The following is a 27277-nucleotide window of genomic DNA, read 5'->3' on the forward strand; positions in this document are numbered from 1 at the left end:
GTCCCTCTCTTATTTCCCCCTCCCTCACTGACACCAGCTGCAGAAAGTGTACTCAGTGCTGCCAGGAAAAGCTTTGCAGAGAGCCACATACAGCGTTGATGATGCATGATGTTTAACATGGACATTGTTCATGGATGAAGTATTTAACATATTTATTTATTCCATAATATAGGAATAAACATAGCGAAGGATGCTGTTTTAGGAAAATAATCAACACTCGAGTGCAATGATGCGTTATGATGCAAAGAGAAATTATTTTTTTCCCCAGTAATATAGCACAACTTATAGTGTTTTATTCCTCTTATATCACAAGACATTACGTGGGATTTACACAATTATATAAGCTTTTAGCTGTATATATGTTATAGTTGCATTTCAGGTAATAGAACCTCCACAAGACACATTAGTTCCTGTCATCATTTTTGTTAAACCAGTTATAAAAGCATTACCTCACCAGACTCCAGTCATTATTTCACCAGATTTTACTCTCTTCAAGTTAACACAGAAAACCTGATCTTGAAAATTGTACTTTGATGAAAAACTAAGCTTTATCTCTGACCGATAGCGAGGACTGACACTGGAGACTCCTTCCATAAATATTAATAAAACATGTCTTTGCAGAAAACTTCAAAATAATAACAAATACATATTCTTTTATTAAATAACACTTATAATGTGAATGTTTGGGGGCATAGTGGACTGGGGGCACGTTTCTCTTCAATTCCTGTTACATGTTTTTTCTGTGCCTTGAGGATTCCCTCCCCAGTCCAAAGACATGCACTGTAGGATGATTGGCGTCACTAAATCGTCTGTAGAGTGTGATTGTGCCCTCCAATAGACTGACGTCCAATCAAATCAAATTTCAACTCAAATCACATTTTATTTGTCACATATACATACATACAGAGAAATGCAGTGAAATGTTTTTTACGTCTGTCCGGTATTCAAACATAAAAAAGGAATGGAATTAAGGAAAAGGAGGTAGATAAATAAAAAGTATAAACTATATAAAATATGTGAAAATATATGTATATACGTATAGACTGACATCCAATCCAGGGTGTATCCTGCCTTGTGCCACAAGTCTCCTGTGATACACTCCAGGTCCCCTGTGACCCAGTAGAGGATGGTGGATTTGTTAATATTAGGCTTTGTAGCGTAATAACAAGTACATTCATCTAAACCTATTATTATAATTACAGCTGAATTATCATCAGGATCATGCTGGTACAGAAAACAATCACCTTCTGACCAATCAGAATCAAGCATCGAACAGCTGTATTAAGTTCTCTTATTACATTTACGGCAGAAGCACATCATAGCTGCACGGACCACTGCACTGAAGGGTAACTTTCCACTTGTTCAGAACTTGATGCTTTTAGTTTTACACATCGTTTAAATTCTGCTAAAAACTGCTGCTGTCACGTCTACATATGTCTAGTAAACAAAGCAGTCTTATTTGCACTCAGAACCACACAGACTGTACACCGTACATGTTCCACGCTTTTTTATGCATCTGTCCCGTAGTGTATCGTACTGTCTGTTTGCACGGTTTATCTTGCACGGTTTACACAAGGCTCTGTGTCTTGTTTCATTTCACTACACACTGCATTGACTATATATAGTCAAAATGACGATAATAGTTTCCTGACTTAAAATAAACCACCCTCCAACCCCCCACTGAAACGTGCACCTTCTAGTTTAATGATTAATATTGACTTAAAACAGATGAGATGGGTTTCAAGCTCAGTGTGGTGATGTAACCCTGTCCTTCATTAGTGCTCCAGGTGCTCCTCCTCTGTCTATGCTCTCTGTTTAATCTCTTGGTAATACCTCACACACAGCAGAACATTTACTCAAGACCACCTGCTCCTGAACATGTCCCAGCTAAATTTGGAGTTATATAACTGAATTAAAGCCTGGGGAAGTGAAACGTGGATGATCAAATTTAAATTAATTTAAATTAATACACTTTTATAGTCATTTTATACTCACCGAGCACATTGTAATGAACACCAGCAAATCTACTTATTCATGCAGTTATTTAATCAGCCAATCATAATGTTCACGTTAACCATCAGAAATGGGAAAAATGTGATCTCAGTGATATTTAATGTGGTGTGATTGCTGGTGCAAAGACAGAATGGTTTGAGTATTTCTATAACTGTCGAGTTCATAGGTTTTTCCACACACAACAGTCTTTGGTGTTTACTCTGAATGAATTGAGAAAAAAAAATCAAGTGAGTGATGGTTTTGTTGGTGATGTGAGAGGGTCTGAGGAAAATGGTCAGATTAAATCAAACAAGAAAGATACAGTAACTCAAATAATCACTGACATGTTTAGAAAGAAATCTTTCTAATCAGTCTTTACCTGTGCAGATTCAGTCAATTTGTGCCCACTGTAGCATCAGCTTCCAGCTTCTGCTGTTGCTCATCCATCTCAAGGTCTGATGTTTTATGTGTCATGAGGTGCTTTTCTGCTAACCATGGTTGTAAAGTGAGATTATTTGAATTACTGTATCATTCCTTTTGGCTTGATCTGATCTGGCCTTGTTCCTTTGACCTTCCCATCAAGTCATTAACACTAACAGAACTGTCACTCACTTGATGTTTTTCTTTTTTTTTTTTTAATACCTCTAGGGTAAAAGTTTCAAATCTGCTGATCTGGAAAAACTCTGGCATATATAATAAATGTCTGGCAAACATCATTGATTCTATTTCATCTGTGAGATGTAAATGAAGCCACTCATGGTGCTGAAGCATTTGCCAGGATGTAATAAATAGTGATTAAATGGCTGAAGTGCTGATCTGCGGAGTTTACACAAGGCTTTCACGAGACTCTCCAAAAAAAAGGATTGTCAGTAACAAGAAAAAAGAAAGTTCCTATAGTGCAGTGTGTCATGTTCAGCGATGCTCTTTATTCTACGTAGCCCTCAATAGGAAATAATCTAACCAAGGTAGGCACATAGGTAGAGAAGTAACAGAGATAAATACTTCATTTATTTATTTGAGAAAATGTTACAAATTCCTTTACGATTGTTAACATTAGCAGCTCGATCTTAAGCACTTTAATACATCGATAATTGCAGGTCAGACAGAACAAAACAGTCCTCAGGCTTTTTTTACTTAAAGCTATTTACACTTTATGTTTGTTAAGAAAAACATGTTCTAATAAGGTCAATCCTGTAATGGTCATTTGCGGTGCTGTGTGAGGGGGAGGAATAAGCAGGAAAGTTGTACAGAGAGACCAGATGATACATCAAATTATCACTCATTAAAGCAGTAAAACTTCAGAGTGACAGACAGGATGAGCAGCCAACCGTGTGTGAGTATTAGATTGTTAAAGAGTTGGCTAGATTCTCTACACCGCTTCTGCTACTGGGTTGCAGAGAACCTGGAGTCTCTGCCATACCTACAATGCTTGTCTTTGGACCTGGAGAGGAAACTGAAGTACCCAGTGGAAACCTAAAGCATGCAAACACAGAGGAGGAGAAAATCAATCCCCCAACGAGGCAGCTGTGAGGCAAACGTGCTGACCACCAAGCCACTATGCTCCCCTGGGTATTATAAAAATGTGAGGAAAAAATGTTCTCTTTTTTGTGCTGATCAGTTAAGATTATGATTTATTCTTGTGTTTGGTGGGAAGCCAGTGAATGATCAGCTGAAGTTGCTAAGCTAGAGGACACAAGATGTAAGCCTATATAAAGAATTCTGCGATCTAGGCACAATCCATACAGCACGACACAGTGAACACTATTCATGCTCACTCATATAGAGTACACTGACTCCTTAAACCCAACTTAGTGCTGATATAACAAAATGAGATATAACAGGTACACAAATATAGGCTTAATTGAGCACCAGTTTCTTTTAATGCATATTTATATTTCTGTTGTGTTTTTATACCATCTGACCAAGTTTACATCGTGTACATTTGGCTGTGTCTGGTCACCATAGTTACTGCCAGCCAGTAAACATACCATGTCCTATGAGGTATAAAGCAACAGCACCAGGCTTAGGAGACAAAAAACAAAATCAGTTGATGAGCCTCGAGTAGCATTTCACTAGTTGTAACTCACAGTGTTTTGTCCCAGCCCTTCAGATCCTTAAGAAATGTATCTAAAGCTGTCTTTGTTGTCCAGCACCCGACAGCCATGGAGACTTTCAGACTCCACCCCAACAGCCCACTGGCTCCCTGTGAAGATATCAGAGAGACCACACTGCTGACTCTAACCCTGGGGGCAACAAGAGCAGGAAGGCTGAGGGCCAGGCCGCCCACCACACCAGTCCAACTGGCAGCAAACAGACATACTGTAAGAGCACACGACAGTGCTGACAATGACACACAGCGTGTCATGATCATCAAGCAGTCCTCCGAGAGCCAACCGGAGAACATTGGAAGAAGTGATGAACCAATCAGTAGTACATGGGCGGTCCAACGATCTTCACTAAGCCATAAAAACCCAAAGGCAGACAGGGAAGGGCCAAGGACCTCGCTTGCCCATTCTAGATCGCTCTGGACCTGAGACAAAGCTGGGGGCAGAGGGATAATAGCCAGAAATGAAGAGCACGCGATGAGGAAAAAACCCACTGATGGAGCTCGGTGGTCCTGCACAGAAAGACAGCAGACAGAAGACAGAGAGAGAGAGAGAGAGAGAGAGAGAGAGAGAGAGAGAGAGAGAGAGAGAGAGAGAGAGAGAGAGAGAGCAAAAACACACACACACACACACACAATCACAAAGGTTTTCTTAAAGATAAAAAAGCCCTTTTTTGTTGTTGCATTACAAATTTTGAAAAAGGCACATGTAATTTAAGCATTCTTGGCCATAGAAATTACAAAAAAAACCAAAACTGGTGAAATCATGCGTATAAACACACAGAGTCGTGTGAAAAAATTAGGACACCCCATTAAATATTCAGTTTTTTATTAAGAAATGTCAACATGCCAGTTTCTGTTCTAATATGTACCTGTAGATGAAAGTGATGTAATTGCTTGTAAACAACAAAAAATGTGTTTACTTATTAAACAAAAGAAATGAACAATATTAGTATTTGATCTGGGTAAAAAGTTAGGACCCCCTGTGCCTTAATAGCTAGTGTTTCCCCCTTTGGCTGAAATAAAGTCATTGAGATGTTTCTTGTAGCCATCTACCAGTTTCTGACATCGACTGGAAGAAAGTTTCCCCCACTCTTCAATGTAGGATTCTTTCAGCTGTGTGTTTGATGGGTTTCTTACAAGCACAGTCTGTTTTAAATCACCACACAGGATCTCAATAAGCTTTAGATCTGGGCTTTGACTCTTCCAGAATTTGCCATTCCAGAATTCTATGTTCTTTACTTTTCAGTGAGTCCTTGGTGGATTTACTGGTATGTTTTTGTCATGTTTAAAGGTCCAGTTCTAGTTCAGCTTCAGTGTTTTGACAGACGGTCTCACATGTTCCTCAAGCACCTTCTGATACAATGTAGAATTCATAATGGATTCTATGATGATGACCAAACCAGGTCGTGTTTACGCCAAACATGCCCTCTGTTATGGTGTCCAAATAATGCACATTTAGACTCATCTGTCCAAAGCACATTATTCCAGAAGTCTCGGCCTTTGTCTCGGTGTCCTTTAACAAACTTCAGTCTTGCCCTCATGTTTTTCTTAGACAGTAAAGGTGATTGTAGATTCATGCAATTTGACATGAACTGTACCAAGAGATGTAGGGCCTGTGATGATATTTTAGGGTTTTTGGAGACTTCTTTAAGCATCATGTTGCCAGTTGTTTTAAATGTTCCCCACTTGTAAATGATTTTCCAGACAGTGGAATGGCTGATAACAGATTCTTTTGAGATCCCTTACCAGGCTCATAAGCATCAACAATCTTCTTTCTAAAGGCCTCAGGGAGCTCTTTGGATCTCACCATGATGAAACCTCTCACTTAAACAGTTGAGAGTAAACCAAACTAAATATCTGAGGTTTAAATAAGACAAGCCTCCTTAAAAATGCTCTGTAACAATGTTCTAATAATATTGACCTGATGTGATACACCTGAAGGTCATTTTATCCATTTTAGTACAAATAACTGTGGGGGTGTCCTTACTTGTTTCTCACAAGAAAAAGGATTTGTTTTTTTAAGTACATTTCATTGATCATTTAAAAAAAACCTTTCTTCGGGTTTATTTGTTCAGTTATATGACCTGAATCCTCCAATATTGTTATAATGAAGATCAAATGCCCATATGTATATCTATGTAAAAAACAACAACACAGGCTTCCATGGGGTGTCCGAATTTTTTCACATGACTGTATTTGTGTGTGTGTGTGTGTGTGTGTGTGTGTGTTTACACACATCAGTAGGTCTTGATGATCAGTCAACACTCACTACAAAATGTCAAATTATGTCTATATAATTGTCCGCAAGTGACCACTTGGATATCAGAGGACATTTTCTTTGATTTTGTTAATAAAGACCATGTCAGGACAAGCCACATGAAAAACATTCAGTCAGTAATTCACACAGAGCAGGTCACTGTATCCTGAAAACTTATGGTCTGACTAATAGGTCAAATGAGGAAGCAGTTAGTTGTTTGAGCAGCTGAATAAAGCTTTATGTTTTACCCTGAACAGGTGAAAGGCAGCAGGCAGAGCTGAGAACGACAGAACAATGTTTGCAAACACTGGGATCAATTCATGTACATAGTCCATCAGTGTCCTGTGGAGTGGAAAATAAACATGCTGTTAAATGTAATTTATTACATGTGAATATATAAATATGTTGATCTAAATATGTTAAGCAAATTCTGCAAAAACATGACATAGCAGCCGGAAAAAGGCACAGAGCAGAAGGGTGAGCATCTAGAGCAAAGGCTATAAATATTAAATACAAAGTGAAGTATATGTACTTTTTACTCTCATTGCTTTGTGACATTATGGACACTTTGTACTAGAACGTGGGATCAGAGGCACTTCAGCCCACACACTGCAAATTCATCTTTCATCCTGTAGATGGCAGCAAAAAGGTTTTAATACACTTATCTAAAACGCAAGGACTCCTCTATTACATCTGCAAATAAAATAACGTCTAGAATAAGACTTTAGTTAAGAGTACAAAAATGACAAATTAATTGAATAAATGATGAAATAATTATAATATATGAATTCAACTAGAATCTGGTTTGTCCGATTACATTTGGTCCCTGAAATAAGAGGGAATCACATATGTTGAATTCTTAAACTATTTACTTAATTTGGATGTAAATTAGACTTAAATTGGACCTGTACACACACACACATACACACACATACACACACACACACACACTACACGCTGTAACCTGCTCTGTCACTACACACTGTAACACGTGACCAGCTCTGTCACTACACACTGTAACACGTGACCAGCTCTGTCACTACACACTGTAACACGTGACCAGCTCTGTCACTACACACTGTAGCACGTGTCCAGCTCTGTCACTACACCCTGTATTATGTGTCGAGCTCTGTCACTACACACTGTAATACGTGACCAGCTCTGTCACTACACACTGTAACACGTGACCAGCTCTGTCACTACACACTGTAACACGTGACCAGCTCTGTCACTACACACTGTAACACGTGACCAGCTCTGTCACTACACACTGTAACACGTGACCAGCTCTGTCACTACCATAGATATCTATACACTAGATGTCGCCTTGGGGTCCTAAAAATGCGTCAAAACCGCCGCCATCTTTATACGGTGCTCTTGTATTTTAAATGCATGGACGATGCCGGACTTCTGTGCTGCGTTAGTTTGTTCAAACGAAAGAAATCTAAAAAACAGACACAAGGGATTACATTTCACAAGTGAGAGTGTGTTTTATGATATTGAATATTAGGAAATTATATTTCTTGTTCCGTTGGTTTGTTTTAGTCCTTGGTTAACGACCGCAGCTAATCCATGCTAGTTACTCATTAGTTTTTGACAGTTAGGAAAACTCACAATTTTTGTAGATTCCGAAGCTCTTAATAAGGACGTTAAAAATTGACCCATCCTTTTTTGCTTAGAGGTGAAAAGAACCAACTTTATGTATGTTCTGTAAGATTCCCTCATCTGTCAAACATATTTTATTAGATTGTCCTGGACTTAACACAAGCAGAATGCTCTTTTATCAAGTTACTTCACTTAAAGACATATTTAATGACTATGTCTGAAAAGGGTTTTGATTTTTTTTATCGTATGTTAATTGAAATAATAAAATGTATAATATAACTTGCTGTTTATATTTGTTTTGTTTTTATTGCATTTATATGATATTTGTATTTTTGTAATTGAATTTTGCAATGAAAATAGCTTTTGATTGCTGACATGGTATTAAATAAAATAATCAGAATCTGAATCTGTTTGTAGATTCCCAAGTGATAAACAGAGACGTCAGTCATGGACAAGTTGCAGGGACACTAAACACTTTTTATTTTAAATGGTTAATTCAGCTGACAGTCTTGGAAGGATATCACCAGTTAGCTTGGCAGTGTAACACACAAGTTCAGCCTCAAAGTCAAACTTTGTTTTTGTTTTTTTGGTTTATGTGACTTTATTACATATTTATTTAATGTACCATATGTATCGCAGGACAGGAATAAATAAAGAATTGAACAGTCTTTAGCACCTCAACTATCTAACTTTCACGTTATGTTCCTCTTGAATTTGTGATTTGCTTCTACCTGCAAATTGCTTTGTGTATCTCATTTAATAAACCAATACAATTTAAATGTTTAAATGAACATGTATAGTCACACAATTGTAGCAGTGTTACATGCAGTAGGCTATAAGGTAAGTAGTGATTGTTCATTTGAAAATGAATGTATAATATAATAAACTTACACCTACTAGCACTATGCATTATATTGTGAAAAAGTAGATTATCTTAATATCAAAACCTTAAATTTTCTCTGGACTTAATGATGAATACATGTCTGACCTCTGGTACGAACCAACAAAAAAATAGAAATCGCATTCATGACGATTTATGGTGATTTTATTACTTTGCCTACATTGACGCTAATGCATTAAGAGGAGGGGGTCCCCCGTACCAAGATGGCGGCTCAATTGACGCATTCGTTCCAATGCACTGCCTTATACAAGGCGACATCTAGTGTATATATCTATGTGTCACTACACACTGTAGCATGTGGCTAACTCATTACCTGTAAACAGTGTACGGTTAAAAACAGATAAACCAGACCTTAAAATATAAGTAACAAACACATGACTTATGAGAAGTTATACAATACATTAAGTGCCTACTTACGATTAACGGTTAAATTCCAAATGGCTTTGGTTTGGATTCAAAGTGCACTACATAGTGCGTATAGAAAGTCCTTTAGTAGTACCTTCGCCTATATAAACATTATTATTATTACTCGTTACTCCATTCACAGCACTTTGTAGAGAGACATTTAGAAATCTCTTTCTGTGCGCGCGCGCGCGCGCGCGCGCGTGTGTGTGTGTGTGTGTGTGTGTGTGTGTGTGTGTGTGTGTGTGTGTGTGTGTGTGTGTGTGTGTGTGTGTGTGTGTGTGTGTGTGTGTTGTACTGCCCCTTGTGGTTAGGAGTCACATTCCACATATGCAGATTTACAAACAAAACAAACAAGAACAAAATTAAAAAATAAAACAAATAATAATAAAAAAAAAGCACAAAGCACAAAGGACTTAAAAGCATAAAATTAATTAACACCTGAAACCTACCTACACACACTGAACCCTTGCCCGTATACCCTTCTAGAGGGTAGTTAGAAGTACGTACCATTCATTTTTTGTGAAGGCTAATGTCTGCTGAAATCTTACTGGCATATTTTTGTATAGATTCAGTATTTGTAGGATTAGGATGGCGGCCCACTTTATTTCCTGGGATGCTCGAGTGACATTATGACTCTCCTTTCTAGTTATGCAGTCACAGCTATTCTTGCCAGAGCTCGTGCTTGCATTCTGTGCACAATGAATATCCTTTGTTTTCTTGTGAGTTTGCTGTGGATGGTACCACACTGATTCCCTGAGATGAATGTACATGTTATCACTTTCACAGCCTAATAATTGCACTTGAAAAAACTATGCTAAAGTTAGGTTCATTATAGAGTAGATAGCTTCACAGATGACTCAGATGCTTATGCTGAAGATCTTTCTAAAACACTTAGCACGGCTTAGAACTCTGTAGTATACAGTTATAGAAGAGAAATGATTTCACACCATTCAATGTCACCCGGAAGAGGATGGGTTTCGATCTGAGCTTGGTTCCTCTCAGGTTTCTTCCTCATGTTGTTTCAGGAGATCTTTTTCTAGAACTAATTTGAACTAATTGAACTAATTTCAGCACATTATCCAAATTAGTTTGAATTTCAAATTATTCTTTGTTTCATCTGAGTAAATAAAAAGCTATTATATATATAATTTTCAACTTTTGTACATTTATGGAATGACAAATTGACATCCACCTTTTTAAGAAAAAAAGAAATACATTTCAAGTGCAGCATTAAAAAGCTTTTTATTACAGCTTTAAATATGCAACTCTTATTTTTTTTTACATATTGCTAGAAACATATCATTCATTTTAAGTTTTTTTGAAATTGTAGAATTGTCATTCTACCTTAGCTCTAAAGTTTACTCATACACAAAATCTAGAAAATACAAGCTAAACTGAAAGCAGTTTCTCAAGCGCTAACAACAAGGCTTGCATCAGAAAAATCTTGCACTTATTTGATATGATTTGCTGATAAAAACAACAAAAAAATAGTTTTTTTTTAAATCAAATACTATCCTATATTATAAGCTATATTATAAACAAACTAGATTCACCACAGTGATTTATTAGGCTCTCGGACAGGCTATAACTCTGTAGGGCTTGGCATTTAGGACCACACTGGCCAGTCCACGCAGATCAGGCAGATCTTCAGGGCTGGCAGGAAGAAACTGAAAGTCCCGTAGCAGATATCCAGTGAAGAGGAACATCTCCATTTTAGCTGCAGACTCTCCGAGGCATAGCCGAGCACCCCCTCCAAAAGGTATTAGAGCCTGGAGACAGCTCCCATTTCCCTCCAAAAAGCGTTCTGTAATAAAGAACGTGCCCTATCACCAATATTAAGCCATGCTTTATTTCTTTCCTAACTTATAATATGTCATATAATGGGAGATTAGATGTTAATATACCTGGTCTGAAGCTCTGTGGGTCAGGCCAAACGTCTGGATCATGATGAGCACCAAATAAATTGGGGATAACAATGGTATTTTTGGGGATGAAATATCCTGCAATGCTGAAGAGACAATCACACCTTATAAACTTATGACATCCTACGCAACACTGCAATCATATCTCTCAGATCAATCATATTATACTTTGTAAAGATAGGAATGAGCCCGTATGTACCATTTGTACAGAATTTTTTAGTTTTTTGAAACTGATAAGCATGTGTTTATGCATTAGTTCTGGAATAGTTCTTGTCAGGTTTATTTTCATGAGTTCAAACTGTCTAGAGGTCCAGGCTATGTTTTATGTCCTACTATAGACTAGATTGTGGAGCAAGGCTGTGAGGATTTGTGCTCGTTCAACCTTTAGAGCATTAGTGAGGTCAGGCAGTGATGTTAGGTGAGGAGGCCTGGGGTGCAGTCAGTGTTCCAACAGTGCTGAGGACAAGGCTCTGTGAAGGTCACTGGAGTTCTTCCACTCAACCTAGGAAAATCTTGCTTTGTGCACAAGGGAACTGTACCTCAGGAACAGGTTTGGGCTAGACCCCATAGTTTTAGTGCAAATGCTAAAGCATACAGAGACATCTTATACAATTGTGTCCTTCCGACTTTGTAGTAATAATTTGGGGAAGGCTGTGATAGTCAGGTTATATGTTTATATGTGTTGTCCACATTTCACATACAGCCATTTTTTCATTTTGAAAATGTATTTATTTTATTGTCTGTGTGTAAAAAAATTATTTCTGCTTGTGTCTACTAACGTCAGTTTTTTTATTGACACGCCTATACATTTCTGAAATAGGTACAACTTAGACAATAACTGATATTTCTCTACATGTAATATAAGTATAATGCAATACAATAACCTGTGAACCAAAGCCCAAAGTTAGGTTTAAAACTAGAGTTAAAACTGCATTGCTATTACTACACCATTGTGACGTTCTCTAGTATTGGTTATAAGTCATATACCTCCATGTCTAACAGTCTGTCAGGACTTCTGACCGTGTGTTCTGTTGTAGTTGAGTAAATAGTGTTGTTACCTGCTGTCTCTGATGGCTTTGTGTGGCACAGCAAGTGGAGCTACAGGTCTCAATCTCAGCACCTCATTAATCACAGCACACAGATAAGGCAGCTTGTGTCTGTCACTGTAGTGAGGATATTGACCCTTCAGTACACTATGTAGCTCTTCATGCACTCGGTTCTGAACCTACAGTGAAATTAACACAGCAATCTGATCACTGGGGGTTGAGGTGCAGAATAATTTAACTGGGAAGTCTAAGGTAGCAATCTTTTAAATCCATTCATGGCTTAGTATTATATTCAGTATTTTGTATTATTACCTCTGGTCTGTGTAAGAGGAAGGCAATTGTCCAGCTGAGCCAGGCAGCAGTCGTCTCTGTTCCCCCTATGAGCAGGTCCACTGTCGTCATGTGTATATGACTGTCTGTCAAAGTCTGTATGAGAGGAATGTGCCTTTTACACTTGTAGTTAACTTTGGGTTATTCTAGCCCCTGAGTAAATGGAATATTTTTGATCTTACACACTGCTCATATTTTACCAGTGGTTACAGTTAACAAAACCACTGAGGGCTTAACTCTCAGTGCCAGTCCTAAAACTGGATAAAATGGGATGGTTGTGTAGCAAGGGCATCAGGTTAGGGTTGTTAATTAGCGTTAAGGTTTGTTTAACTATTTTAGATTGGAACCACCATTTTTCTGTTGTTTTATTTTGTTGTTGTTTTCAGTATAGTGATATTGTTGCCTCAGTAGAATGAATACATATAAAGGAAATGACTTCCCATTTTAACACAAATTCGGGACAAACAGTTCAGGAAATCAGTTTATATTTCCCACTTTAAAAAAAAACAAACAAAAAAACCCAACAAACTTAAATATTTCATGTACATTTCCAGGTAAATGGCAAATGCAATAAGATTACTCAATTCTCATTCCAAATTAAAAAGTGAATACAGAGATCTCAAATATAGGAATTCATTTTACTTCCATCTGAATGTTGGCACATGCTTCCAGAACGTTTCCATGTTATAGAAATTAATTTTTTTTTTTTACAAATCAAAATATTTTACTACAATAATGTTTGCACTCAAATCTAGAATTATTGCACCACAAGTTAGACGAATAAAGGGCCTATATCCTTTTAAACTAACTAAAATGAATGACATGAAGTCCTGCTCATGTCTTGGAACCTTATATTTACTGTTGTCATATATGCTTACCATTTTGGGTACTTTTCCCTCTGGTGAATTAAGGTACTGTAGAAGGGGTGCTTCAAAGTCTTCACTATGTTTCTTTTGCTGGAAAAACATAAATACGTTATAAGAATATTATGTGCACTGGATAGATTTGTGGTACGAAATATGTAAAATAATATGTACCTTAAACTCGTCTAAGTGACCTCTAATGAGCTCATCTCTTTTAGCCACCTCTTTCATTAAACGAGTAAAGGGAGCATTTGGTAACTTCTGGAAGGAAATCATTTTGAATAAGATCAGAATAGAAGGAACAAAAAACAATACTGTAAGCATTGATTTAGAGTAGAACTGTGTGTTACTCTGAGAAAAGGGAAAGAGTCCAGAGCTGAGATCCACGGTGAACCCCACAGAGACACAATCTTTTTTAGACATCCATGTATCTCCCGAAGATGTGCTGAGCTCTTCTCATACTGAGCAGAAAAAAGTGACTGGTTGGTAAGAACAGATATTTAGGCCATCATTGGTTTTCATATGAAGGTGTATGTTATAGTGGGAAAGAAAATGCACAGTCACTAACTGATTTTCCAAAGGCTAGCTTTGTGATGATGTTACTGGTTGCTACAGTGAAGTCTTCAGACAGATCCATTGGCTTCTCCTTGTAGTTCAGTAACACCTGATGAAGAGTACAATAATGGATTCATTAGATGGGAAAGACTAATGTAAATGCTCACAAGAAGATCTACAACTACAACTACAGCCAGGGCCTTATTTTCCCAGCACAGATCTTCATTTTAACAAATGGAAGAAAATCACAAAGAAGTGCTAAAATTGCTAACCACATCCTAGCAAACATGCTAACCACTAAGACAGAATGATATATAAAAATAAGGTTGCTATTATTGCTGTTGTTTGTTTGTTTGATTATTCACAAATTCACCTCAGTTGTACTCTATTGCCTGGAGGTCATTTAAGTCCACACAAACCTGTTTGCATTTTATACCTGTTTGAGGTATAGCGCTTGCTCTTCTATTAAACAGTGAAGAGAGTCAGCAACACAACGCTGCAAAGCACTATGAATCAGGCGTCTGTGGGACTTCCAATTCTCACTGTAATCACCCAGAGAGATGAGGTAGCCCCCACCTGACACTTTATCAGCTAAACCAAGAGCAGACAAAGATACAGATGGTATATAAAAAGTAGGTATGGTTACATTTTAGCAGAAATGATAGTAAACGTGCAGCATATGCTATAATACATAGCCTATATAAAACCTTACCTATGTATGATTGTGGTCTTCCTGCAAAGTCAGACCTCTTTTTGACAAGAGCCTCACGAATTACTTCACTGCTGTTCAGAATCACCATCGCTGCACAAAAGACACAGAAACAAATATTATAACCAGCACTTTGTACATGTGAGCTTTCACATATAGTAACAGCTTTAAAGCTAAATTTGTGAAAGTTAAGAAATGGAAATTATTCACTGGTGCTTCCACTTCGGAGACGATAGATATTTCCATATCGACGAGCCAGTCCAGTCAGGTATAAGGGCAAATGATCTTGGCTAAGCTCGAAAATGTTTCCCAGGAAGGGAAGAGAGGGAGGTCCAGGGAGCGAGGGAGCAAGGGAGCGATGGAAAAGCTGAGATAGGCAATGCAGAGGTTTGGACACAGTGGCTAGAGAAAAGAATGAGAAATACTGTTACTCTGTCTCTGTTGTGATATGTTAAATAGATATAACGTGGACTGATTTCTTGATAGTAAATTGATGTGTGATAAAACAAGACAATCTACAGGTTCATGTGTTTGGATAGTGATGGGTAGCAAAACCTACAATTTAAACAATTCATTCACATGAGCATGCTAGTGCCTGATGTTAAACGTTTCAATTTTCAATGAAAACAGATATTAAATGCACTTCTAAAGTTTATAATATCCATTATTTGTATTTAAATCTACTAAAAAAACAAACAAACAAATGGCTCAGCTAAATCCATGGTCTAGTTAAATTTTTTTTCATTCATATTATTTTACATTTTCTTTGCAATCCTTCATGCATAATTTGGACTATTTTACATTTCTCCCAGGCAATACCAAACTCATCTGATCTGCAAAATCTTTTTTTTTACTAAAGAAAAATGTGCTTACCTGTAGGCTGAATGCATCTTTTGACATCTTTGTTACTTTGTTGATTTCGTCGCCTTACAAGATGGCAGACCATCACCAACAGAATAAACAGCAATGCAGCTGCTCCTACACTTACTGTCACTGAATACATGGAGTGGCTTCTTAGCGTCTTTGTGTCTGTGGTGCAAAAACATGCTCCTTTAATAATTTTTCGTCTCCATCGTTTACACCAATCAGGGCTTTTCTGTCCATCCATTCTTAAATCAAGGTAAAGTAAATATTGGTTTGACCTTCAGTTCAGTGTCAATGTAAAGTAAAGGAAATAAATGACTGTTGGTGTTATCTGATTCATGAGGGTAATGATATTTACTAGGTTTATTTGAAATCTGGTAAGCTACATGTTAAATGAGGCCTATCACAGTGTACTCAGATTTAATGCTCACAGAGTATGAATGAACAGTGGAGTCTAAAAAGGGTACACTAGCTTTTTGTGTTGATTCGTGTAGAGTATAATAGTAACAGCCAAGTTTCATCTTGACGTATTACTCCAGGAGGTCCTGGCAAAGAAAAGGAAACCATTCATATGATATAAAACAGGAATTCAGGATATATATCAATAATACACTGCAGCATAGTTTTCAGTTTGAAAAAGTGAATGAAAGGTGTGCAGTGTGGGTGTGGATTCCTGTCTATTGCCAAAGCCAAAAGGTGAGCTTTAAGCCGCTGCTGTTAAACCAGACTGACCAAAGTGGCATGTTAGTAAACTTCTATATTGAAAATGGCTTCTTTGTTTAGCTGAGCGAACAAATACAGCATTTCTTCTCCTCTTTAGTTCATGCTGTATGTTTCAAATAGACTTATCAACATATATAAAGTTTCATATTTTACATGGTGCTCTGTGAAATTTACAAAAGAGTAAAATTTTATTATATATCAGCACAAATTTTATTTGTATAACGCTTTCAACAATGTACATTGTCACAAAGCAGCTTTATGGGAATATAAAATGATAGATAGAAGTAATAGAAGTTTAAAACTTTAGTTTATATTTATCGCATTTTGGCAAACCAGAGTCAACTGCGGCAAAAATAAATAGAGGATATGATGAAGAAACCTTAAGAGGAACCAGACTTAAAACTAGTGTACTATTTGTTAATTGTGTAACCAGGATTTTTCGAGCAACTTAAAAAAAAAGCATCAGTATTATTCCTGAATTCATTATAGTAAAATAAGGACAATAAAGTATTATAATTACATTAATTACTTATAAATTGTAACATACTGTCTTACATGTGCTACTTTGATTTAATTACTCTGATCTTTATAGTGTTTTTAATAATATAATATAAATGACTTAATATGTAAATATCCTTGTAAATATACTTGTAAATATAGTAGAAACTGTAGAAACTAAAAATCAATAAAATATAACTCATTCACGAATTTATTCAAAACTCCATAGAACTGAGACAGTGTATATTAAAGTAAGACCACAGGAGTTTGGTGTTGCTAGGATTCGACCTCATGACCTTCAACCACATCTACAGCTGAATGAACTTGTACTAAAACCCAAATTTCAGTGCTTTAATAAACCATTTTTTTTTAAAAGGCACATAATAGACAGTTTCTTTTGGCTAAAATATTCCTTATAACAAAGCACACAAACGATGACTTACTAATATTTTTCAGATGTTGAAACAATAGACTTTTTCTCAATCCTTTTAAAGGATCTTAGCTTTGCATATTCTGAAGTGTTACTGCAAACCAGTGCATTGCTCTAACTGCTCAATCATTTACAGTAAAATTCTGTAAATGTTAATGTTAATAGTAATAGTAAAAATGTTAATGTTCATGTTAAAAAAATGTTTTTTTTTTTTAAATGTTATGTGCTTGCATTGAACAGAAAAATCCTTCTATGATCCCAGGTTGCAATATCAGCAATTTATTTGATATTTCTAAAAATCCTTTTAAAAAAAAATGGAACCGAAGAGAACATTAGTCTATAACCTTTACATCCAATAAAATGTAACAGTGCATTCATTTCAGTAGCGGTGTGAGTCAGGAACAGTGTAATGAACCCTTTGAACGCTTTGATAGCACATAATCCTTACTATACAGTCATATGAAAGTAAATAATGCGGCACACACAGTATTTATCCTTCAAACATACCTAATTAATATGTACTATGTTCAATGGATGATTGTTTGATTATTTATATAATATTAGACATTTATTAACTTTGTCACTGTATGATGTATTATAATAATAATTGGTAAAAAAAAAAAGTAGATATACATCACATAAAATTATGTACAGAGTGTGTCGAATGTGAAGTGTTGAAGGTTGTACAGTGTATCTGCATGTAGCAGCTGCTCTTCACTAGATGTTCTAGCCTTGGGTGTTGGGGGTCACGTGGCTCAGAGAGACAGGCCGCAGCTTCATCTCGGTAAAAGGGAGGGAGATGTCCTTGCCCTTCCAGTCAATCCACACCACTCCCTGATAAATACACACAATACACAGTGAATACATAAATCATTCTTTTACCACAGGTGGTAAGCACAATTTCTCACAGGTTAATTGTAAATATGTGTAAAATACAATTTAAGGTGCTGATTTAAAGTCCTGGGACGTTTAACAAGCTTGTTGCATTGGATATAAAATGCAGAATCTCTCTCGAACAAAATCTCAGGTTGACTGACTAACTCTATATAGATACCATGTATACGGTGGCCGAGCAGATCATGCGTTTCCAACAGTTTTTCTCTTGAACTACTAATGTTTACTGTACATTTAATTTATGATTTTCTTAATCGTGTTTATAAATGATAATAAAATAAAGCACATAGTTGTTCCTAGGTTTAGATTAGACCAGGTGTACTTTATTTTACACTATTTTATTTCCTAACAACTAAAGTAAAATGTTTATCTTGTGCAACTTTTACACGTCTATATTTTGTTGATCACATTAAGTATTTCTGAAGCAATTTTATGTTATTAACTGCTAAAATCCTGCATGTTTTATAACATGTACCACATAATAATTACACCAGAAGGTCGGGGTTAAAGCCCACAAGCTGCAGAAAAATCATCGTTGGGTCCTCAAGCTAGGCCCTTAACCTCCCCTTCTTCAGGGACGCCGTACTATCGCAGACACTGCGTTCTGACCGCAGGCTCATAATAATCTGGGATATGTGAAAACTTAAAGCATTTTACTGCATGTCTGTGTATGTGACAAATAACATTTGCATTTGAATTTCTTTTTTATAATTACAGCATTATTATTATTAGGTTAGAATTCTTGACTCTATAAAATTTTCACATTTTTCTAAATATTTTTCAAATATTTTACACTAGTGTCTAACAAAATGTTTATATCATATCAGAATGTGTTTATTAGAATATGTTTTTTTTTTTAAATAAAACTAAACAGGCTTAATATTAAACACTACTTCTTGGAAAAAATACTGAATAAGTTGTAATGATTATACAGTATGAAATATTTCTGTTCATACAGTAATGAAAATATTTGTGAAACAATTCATTTGAATCTTCTTCTCCTGTATGTCACAGTGTTATAAATTACCCATAATTTAAAAATCAAAAACCAAAATTTTTAAATCAAAATGTTTGGTTTATACCTGGTCCTTGGAGAAGGTTGCATAGACACCATTGAGATTGGCTCTGTAGCAGTTCTTGTACCACCAGCCTCCCATGTATTTCTTTGCACACTGGACATCATTACTGCTGGGGTCCTTGTCATTAGTTGAGAAAGGACAACCATTGTGGTATCTCATTGAATCCCCTGCAAACAGGTGCAAACACTAAATGACACTACAGCCCATATCTCTCACTCTTTTATGGATATCTTTCGTTCTCAACACTCTTACCAGCTGTGCCAGAGTATCCAGACACCTCAATGGTGTAGTGATTCACCTCCGACCCCACAGAAAAGTTGGAGTAGTGAGCGTAGGCCGTGTCATTTCCTAAGCGCAAATCCACGCGCAGGCTCATTGGTTCCGTGTTAGTCAGAGCATGAAGGATGTCATTTCCTGAAATAAGATAACAATGATTATAAAGCGAGAAAAATAAAGGAAGATTAATATAACCTTAAAACCCAGCAGCTTACCAAGCCAGAATTCTGCACTCAACTCTCCAAAACCTTTGCTATAATCTCTCCATTCTCTGAAGAAATCAGTAGACCCATCCAATCTCCTCTGGAATACCTAACAAATAAACACACACAATTTGTTACGCACCACTGTATTTGAAAAAATGCAAGGTGGTAATGTATGCAACACGGTTCTTAAACAAGCTGCATAGTCAAAACCTACTGTCCAGCCTCCTCCATCAGTCTCCATATCACAGTAGGCCCTCACTGCCTCTCTTTCTTTACCCTGTGGATAAATCTCAGCCTCTCCAGACTCCTTTATGCCATTCACCTGCACCTGGGAGCATTCGACTGGGTATGGGTAAGGCAATTTTGCTGTAGAAGAAGAAGGTAGAGACCATGACAGACTTTGACGAACCCTTGTAGAAAGCCACGGTTTTTAGGAAAGGGTGAGCAGCTCACCTGTTGTAAATGCAGTGGAAACCACACTGATATACTGTCCCTCACTCTCTCCATCTACTTTTACAGTGTGGTGAGAAGAAGCCACCAGATCAGTTAACTTGTACTGGAACACAGTTGGCTTTAGGATCACCTCCTGTTCATGAAAGGAAGACAAGCTGTAACTAATGTGATTACATTTCAGCATTCAAAAACCTGCTACCTGTAATTTGGTAAATGTACATGTGAATGGTATAGAGAAGTGAGGGCCTACGTTTATTTCAAAGAGACCATATCGAGCAAAAATATAAAAAACTTGTTATAAGGGTTAGATATTATATATCCCAAAGATAGTGTACACCCAACCATCACACTCTTCCACAAACCTTAACACAGAATTGGAAGCACACAGATGTATAGGATATCTCTGTCTGCTGCAGTGTTACAATTACTCGTCACTGGAACTACAGTAAGAGGTCTACAGTATATGCAAGTATACGCATGAAGACAAATGTTTGTTTATGAGAACTCTAGTGGCCTGTACAGAGCTTTGACCTCAACCTCACTGAACACCTTTGGTTTGAGTTGAAACGCAGACTGCACTCCAGGCCGACCCAGCTGACAGCACTACCTGACCTCACTATTGCTCTTGTGGTTGAATGAGCATAAATCCTCAAATGTACGTGCCAAAATCTAGTGGAAAACCTTCCCAGAAGAGTGGAGGTTATTATAACAGAACAAGGACATAAATCTGGAATGGGAATGTTCTAAAAGTGGCTTATGGGTTTGATGGCCAGGTATTCTTTTGGCAAATATACTTTCAGCATAATTACCTTAACCTCTTCTCCAAACTGGTATGTAAGCCTATAGCTTCTGAAAGCTATGTGAGTGCTCTTCCATGAAATCACAGCAGAGTTCCAGGTGACTTCATTGGGTGTAACTACCTGCAGCTTTACTCCTGGATAAAACATTAAAATACATAATGACACACAACTTCACAAACTAAGTAGTAAATAACGAAGTAAATAAATAAACTGCTGTAGTGCGAATGCAATGACAATGAAAATTTTTTTAAGACCCACAATTTTCGATCAAGTATTCCTTTAAATGTTGGAGCTTTAAATATTCCCTATACCAAGGTGACAGCAAATAATGCATATGATGTTAATTAAACTGACTTCTTAATGGTCTATGGATTAGTTTAATGTTCTGCCTTACCGCTTTTTGTTGTAAAGGTTGTGGAAACAGAGCTACTCTGGAGACTGTTGATTTGGCTCAGAATCTTTACTGCATAGAGGGTAGATCTGTGTAGACCCCTAAGCTGGTGCTGCACAGAATTGCCAGACAACATCACTGTCACTGTCACATTAGGAGCTGTGAAATGAGAAATATACTTAATTAAATAAGGATAGGAGAGCACATGATCTGACAGCTCGAAACGGCAAAGATGAACTCGTCTTACATCTTGTTGATCCATAAGTGAGGATATAATTATCGACTTTGGCTTCAGCAGGCTTCCATACCAACAGTGCTTTGCTGTCTGTGATGTTCATGGCCTGGAGGTCAGTAGGGGAGTCAGGTACTAGAGAGGACAAGTGTATGATTAAAAAAATGACAGTCCAAACACTTCAGTTATGCTAAGGTATGTCTGTAGTTATACCTGTAACAACCGAGGCTGTGGTGGCTTCACTCTTTATTGCTCGCATAACAGACCTGATACTAATTTCATACCGGGAACCAACAGACAGCTTGGAAATGAGAACATGGGACAACTGTGAGTCAACAGACATGGATCCTGTTACCCCTGAAAAGTAAAAGTATGCACCATGTCACAATCGAAAGCATTTATACACATAACTCAGAGTAAATGTTATAACCTCATACAGTACCATTTGCAGAATTGGTGTATGTTACTTTGAATCCCTTTACTGTGCTTTTAGGTTTGGTCCAGGACAAAATGAGAGACGTTTCTGTAATGTTGCTGAACAGCAGTTCTGTTGGTGGTTCAGGTCCTGAGGAAAGACATTAGAAAAACATTCATTCATTCATTTATGCATTCCTTCAGTGAGTGTTTTTCCTGATCAGAGTCTATCTGGAGTCTATCCCATGAAGTATAAGTTAAATATAAACCTACCTGCAAATTTTAAATGTTTGAAAAATTTTGTGTAGGAATTTTCTGTACCACTTATACTACACAGGGTCACAGGAAACCTTGAGCTTATCCCAGTCCATTGCAGGGTACACACACACACACACACACACACACACACACACACACACACACACACACACACACACACACACACACACACACACACACACACACACACACACATACACACACACGCACACACACACACACACATACCATGGACAATTTAGAGATGCCAATCAGCCTAGAGACTGGACTACCCAGAGGAAATCCTCAAAGCACAGGGAGCGCATGCAAATCGAGCACACAGATCGATGCAGGTCTCGAACCCCCAGCCTCAGAGGTGCGAACTAAACGTAGTAACCTCTAAGCCACCATTTAACATTAAATGGCTTTAAATGTAAATAATAAATATAAATGTGTAATGAAAACACAATCCTTGAATGCTAATTGTATGTGTTTAAATTAAATGCTAAATGCTAGTTGTTTATATGCTAATTGCCCACCATCTTAGAGTTTTGCATCATCTAGGAAGGTCAGTATGAATTCCTCAAGATGCAAACAAAATTGATTCAACATGTCGTTTTGAAAAAATGACATTTTCTTCTTTCTTTGTTGATTTGAGTCATTTCAGTCTGTTTAGTTAAAGGATTCTTTCTGATTGGTTCACCAATAAATTCACATTTATATTGCTGCATTAAATTTCTCTCTAAGACTCTAAAATAAAAAAAAAATAAAAAAAATAAAAAATAATAAAAATAATAATAATAATAATAATCCTTCTTCTTTTTGTGGAATAATAATGATGTAATACATTATAACATTATAGATTAAGAATCTTTTATGATGCAATAATTTCCTCCATTTAAGAGATATTCACATTGAGTAGGATTCAAACTCTGCTGTAGTCTATAGAGTATTGCTACTAATATGTTACTAATATTATACTACTAATACTAATACTAATACTACTACTAATAATAATATTATATACTAATACTAATTGTATTATAATAATATTATATACTAATACTAATTGTATGTAATATAATAATAATAATATTATATACTAATACTAATTGCTACTAATATTCACATTTAAGAGATATTCACATTGAGTAGGATTCAAACTCTGCTGTAGTCTATAGAGTAGAAGTGAGTCTGTTTATTTACCTGTAGAGACATACAAACTGTGAACTTTGGAGCGCACGTGAGGCCCGGAGCCGAACAAGGACACCAAATACTTTCTCTGTGGTCGAAGATTCTTGAAATGATAGGAGCGAGCACTTCCAGCAAGAATCTGTGAGAACTTCTCAGCACTCTTTCTCTCTGATTTTCCAGTGTAAACATTAGATGAGGTTTTGTTTGAACTAATGAACCTGTCTGCTTTTAGATCATCGTTTGGGCTTTTCTCAGCTTCCTCTGCATCATCCTCACTGCTTCTTCCTGACCAAACCTCCTTTTTAGTTACTGTGAAATTCCTGAATACTCCTTGAGAAGCTTCCCATGTGATAACAAACCCAGTGGCAGTTATGTTGTGAACCGCAACTGGTCCGACATCAGTGGGTTTTGTTGTCCTCTCGACTTGAGTTTTAGAAATTGTGATGTTTTTTGAATCACTGTTTACTTTGCTCTTGCTAGATACGTCTTTTTGCAAACTTTTATCCTTTTCAGTGGTGGTGGTTGCACTTACATTTTCTTCCTCTTCTGCTAGGATTTTTGTCACTGTCATCTCATCACCTTGTAGAAACTTTTTGCCTTTCTCATTGGACTTTTTTTCATTTACGTTATCGACCTTTTTTCTGACTCCAACTTTTGCCCCATTGTTCTGTGGTAATGTTTTGTCCTTCTCCAATGACATTGTTCCATTGAGATGACTGTCTTTCTTTGTCTTTCTAGGTGATTCAACTTTAGTATTAGTAGCATTGCCCTGGTGTAGCTTATGGTCCTTTTCAGTAGAAGCAGTTATGTTTCCATGTTGATGTCCTGTTTTACCTTTATTTCTCTGTGTGAACTTAACATTTTTTTGTCTCATCACCTCTTGTTCACTGGAAGTAAAATTTCCTTCTCCCAATGTTTTTTCTTCAAGAGGTGTGGCATTGCTTTGGCTCTTCCTGTCTTTTTCAGTAGCATTATTTACATTTAGATGCTTCTCCACTTTTATCTTAGGCGTGACACTCTGCTTGGTTGACTCTTTGTCTGTCTTGGTGGATGTAGTTGCATTTAGATATCTTTTCTTATCTCCTCCTTTTAACTCCTCTGTTGCATTTGCATTCTTCATCTTCTGAGTCATAGATTTCTTATCATTGCTTTGAGTCACATTATGGTTTGGAGGCAAGTCTTTGTTCGGTGGATTTTTTTTGACCGTTGTTGTACCTCTTGTTTGATGCCTTTTTTCTTTGTCGTTTGTACTGATTATTGTATTGTTTGTCTTTGATAGTTCCTGGGATGATGACTCTTGCTTGATATTGTCACTATCAGAAGACAACTTATTTTTCTTGTCAGTGCCTTTGAGAATGAAAAACGCACTTGTCATTAAAAGTATACAACATTCTGAAAACTACAGGTGTGTTTAACTATCATGTGTCTCACCTTTGCTGCAGGCAGTGCCAGTGAAACCAGAATGACACACACATTTTCCGTTGACACACTCCCCATTCTTGTTGCAGTTACTTGGGCACTGTACTCCAGAGCAAACAGTGCCTATACACAAGGGTAACAATTCGGTCATTTAAGTACAGCAGATGTATTCATACATTATTAGAATGGCACTATACATTAATCATACTAACACCTTTATCATGCGTGAATAACAGCTTTTACTCTTATCTGCCAAATAATGATGTATTTGACCTCATTCTACATGTTTATGACACTGCCACTAATATATTCCAAATAAATCTATTATTAAATGACATAGCATTCATAATGCATTCAAGTGGTGCACATGAATTTTAAACATCTTACACTTTTTCTTCAAAGCTGACATTTCCTTTTCCAGTATCTCTACTCTGTCCTTCAGTGCAGACATCTCAGTCTCACAGCCTCCAGTGCAAGAACCCGGTACCAGGTTGATGTGGTGTGTCATCACCAGAGGAGAACCTGGCTTCAGACTCAGCTCTGTTTCCTGTGCTTTGCTGCTGTTGATTGTATCTTTTTGAGGCTCCTTCTGAATGCAGCCTTCAGTGATAACAACTTTGATGGGCGAGCTTGAGGGAGGCTTGTTTTTGGAGGGTTTCTTAATACTAGGAGTCTCAGGAGGCATTGTTGTAGAGACCACGGGCTGACTGACATTACTAATTTTTGAGGCAGAAGAAAGGGCTGGCTGTTTTTGTTTGATATTTAGTGTTGTGATAGTATGAGGTGCTGTTTTAGTGGAATTTTTCCTCTCACCTACTGAGGCTTGATGAGTAGGAAAAGGAGTTAATAAGAATACGAATGCAAGGAAGATGAGCATAATGACTGGACAACAGGGGAAAAGTCAATGCTTTGGGTAGAGGTTTAAATAAAGATTTAGTAGAATGAAATCCTCGTATTGTTCAGATACTGTATTGCTGCCCAAATCTTATGAATTAACTGAAAAAGAAAGACCATACAAGTAAAAGTAATTCATCAAAACATATATCTATAACCACAGATCATACTGAATCTTAGTGCTGCCACATAATCCAAAAATAAATGAATAAATAAATTAGCCAAACACAAACTCAAGCCCAATAATGAATGCTGTATACCATGCAAAGTTTAGAAGTGTACAGAAGATACGAATGAGCTTAATATTAAATATTTAGCAAGAAAAAACTACCAGCAGAACTGTATATTTAACAGAGGTACACTGTGCATTTCAGCTGTGAAGGATGCCAATGTCTTCGGATTGACTCTTATATAATATCTGAAATACCGAATATTCTCAATATGCAAAAACAGTTACAGATAACTCTTACTCTGCCAGAATAAAAGATAAATAGTTTATCCATTAACAATATTTTTTGATTTGTAAAACCGTTTGAAATGGTATTATGGCAGCAACACAATAATCAAGCATTGAAGCGTAGAAGCAGTATTATAATAGAAACTCACTTGATCTCTGTCTTGATCTGCTATTGTGTGGCTCCCTCCATCTGCTTTGAGAACCTCCAATGGTGAGATGCTAGAAAGAAGAAAGATTATGTGAGGTACACCACTACCTGAGGAGGGAGGCAACCAAACCTATGTACTTAAATGTAACACCCAGTTCCCCGCCTCTCAGCTGATTTACGGTAAGTACATGACTTCTTCTGTTTTATTTATCTAGAATGAGAAAGCTACAAGTTAAATACACAGTTCTATATTCAGGAATATTTATATATTTATTTATTATTCTGGCATGCCCTTTATTTGGTCTATAAACCCAGTACACTGGTGTTTTCCTTTCTGCTACTTAACTTATTAAATTAACTTATAAGACATTTTCAATGAGTATAAACAAATGAATTATTTTATTGCTGCAAGTCTGATATAAAAGGAGTCAGGACACTGTTGGCTTTCACTGTGAGATGCTTTAACCTCACACAATGTTTTAGTGGTTAATGCTATGACTTCAAACTTTAGCTGTTTGTTAGAAAGACCCTGGGGCATCTCAGAGAGCAGAAATGGGTTTGATATCAATGTTTACCTTAAAGATTCCAATCTTTATGTGAACATTTTTTTGGAATTTTTGGAACTTTTCTATGAATATATTGCACCTTTCATATGAGCCATTAAACACCAATGTGGACTGTGACATGACAAAGACGTTTAATGCTAAACATTAGCACATGTGGGATACAACTGAACAAGATACAGATATTAAGCACATCAAAATAATATAAATTTAAGAATATAGCCAGACCGACACAGGCTCATGATCATATATATTTCACTGAAGATATATAAAGCTCATCTGAGTCATACCATATAGGAGATGTAGAGTACTTTTCCTCCTGTATGCCAACGTGTTACAGTGTAAGGACCCCCACCTTTCCACTGGAACATAAAGAGGGCTTGTTGCTACAC

At 36.8% G+C, this 27277-nt stretch overlaps 4 protein-coding genes across 5 annotated transcripts; all 4 read right to left on the bottom strand.

The window, feature by feature from the left end:
- Window positions 1–2981: 2981 nt before the first annotated feature.
- Window positions 2982–9500, bottom strand: LOC113644862. The gene is made up of 4 exons (XM_027150013.2): window positions 9280–9500; window positions 6605–6698; window positions 4080–4609; window positions 2982–3465 (listed from the first exon to the last, which is right to left on the bottom strand). The coding sequence occupies exons 2-4, from the start codon at window positions 6689–6691 to the stop codon at window positions 3333–3335; spliced, it is 750 nt and encodes a 249-aa protein (XP_027005814.2). The 5' UTR covers window positions 6692–6698; window positions 9280–9500; the 3' UTR covers window positions 2982–3332.
- Window positions 9501–10490: 990 nt separating this feature from the next.
- LOC113644742 (steroid 21-hydroxylase) lies at window positions 10491–15741 on the bottom strand. Of its 2 annotated transcripts, none has more exons than XM_027149824.2 (12): window positions 15566–15741; window positions 14903–15094; window positions 14696–14785; window positions 14420–14574; window positions 13997–14092; window positions 13779–13889; window positions 13603–13689; window positions 13444–13521; window positions 12548–12661; window positions 12248–12414; window positions 11172–11275; window positions 10491–11071 (listed from the first exon to the last, which is right to left on the bottom strand). In XM_027149824.2, exons 1-12 carry the CDS (start codon window positions 15693–15695, stop codon window positions 10833–10835), a joined length of 1563 nt encoding a protein of 520 aa, XP_027005625.2. In that variant the 5' UTR covers window positions 15696–15741; the 3' UTR covers window positions 10491–10832. The 2 variants fall into 2 exon arrangements, with proteins under 2 accessions (XP_027005625.2, XP_027005626.2); XM_027149825.2 differs by having other exon boundaries at window positions 10844–11090.
- Window positions 15742–16537: 796 nt separating this feature from the next.
- tnxba (tenascin XBa) lies at window positions 16538–22160 on the bottom strand. Its single transcript, XM_047811512.1, has 11 exons — window positions 21981–22160; window positions 21752–21895; window positions 21554–21673; window positions 21310–21465; window positions 20925–21049; window positions 20116–20248; window positions 19877–20028; window positions 19672–19768; window positions 19433–19594; window positions 19184–19347; window positions 16538–18041 (listed from the first exon to the last, which is right to left on the bottom strand). The coding sequence occupies exons 2-11, from the start codon at window positions 21879–21881 to the stop codon at window positions 17934–17936; spliced, it is 1347 nt and encodes a 448-aa protein (XP_047667468.1). The 5' UTR covers window positions 21882–21895; window positions 21981–22160; the 3' UTR covers window positions 16538–17933.
- A 1248-nt stretch (window positions 22161–23408) lies between these two features.
- LOC125140840 (tenascin-N-like) lies at window positions 23409–25886 on the bottom strand. The gene is made up of 3 exons (XM_047811007.1): window positions 25211–25886; window positions 24836–24946; window positions 23409–24751 (listed from the first exon to the last, which is right to left on the bottom strand). The coding sequence occupies exons 1-3, from the start codon at window positions 25698–25700 to the stop codon at window positions 23409–23411; spliced, it is 1944 nt and encodes a 647-aa protein (XP_047666963.1). The 5' UTR covers window positions 25701–25886.
- Window positions 25887–27277: the final 1391 nt, after the last annotated feature.

This window comes from Tachysurus fulvidraco, chromosome 3, assembly GCF_022655615.1.
Source record: "Tachysurus fulvidraco isolate hzauxx_2018 chromosome 3, HZAU_PFXX_2.0, whole genome shotgun sequence".
Classification (NCBI taxonomy): Eukaryota; Metazoa; Chordata; class Actinopteri; order Siluriformes; family Bagridae; genus Tachysurus; species Tachysurus fulvidraco.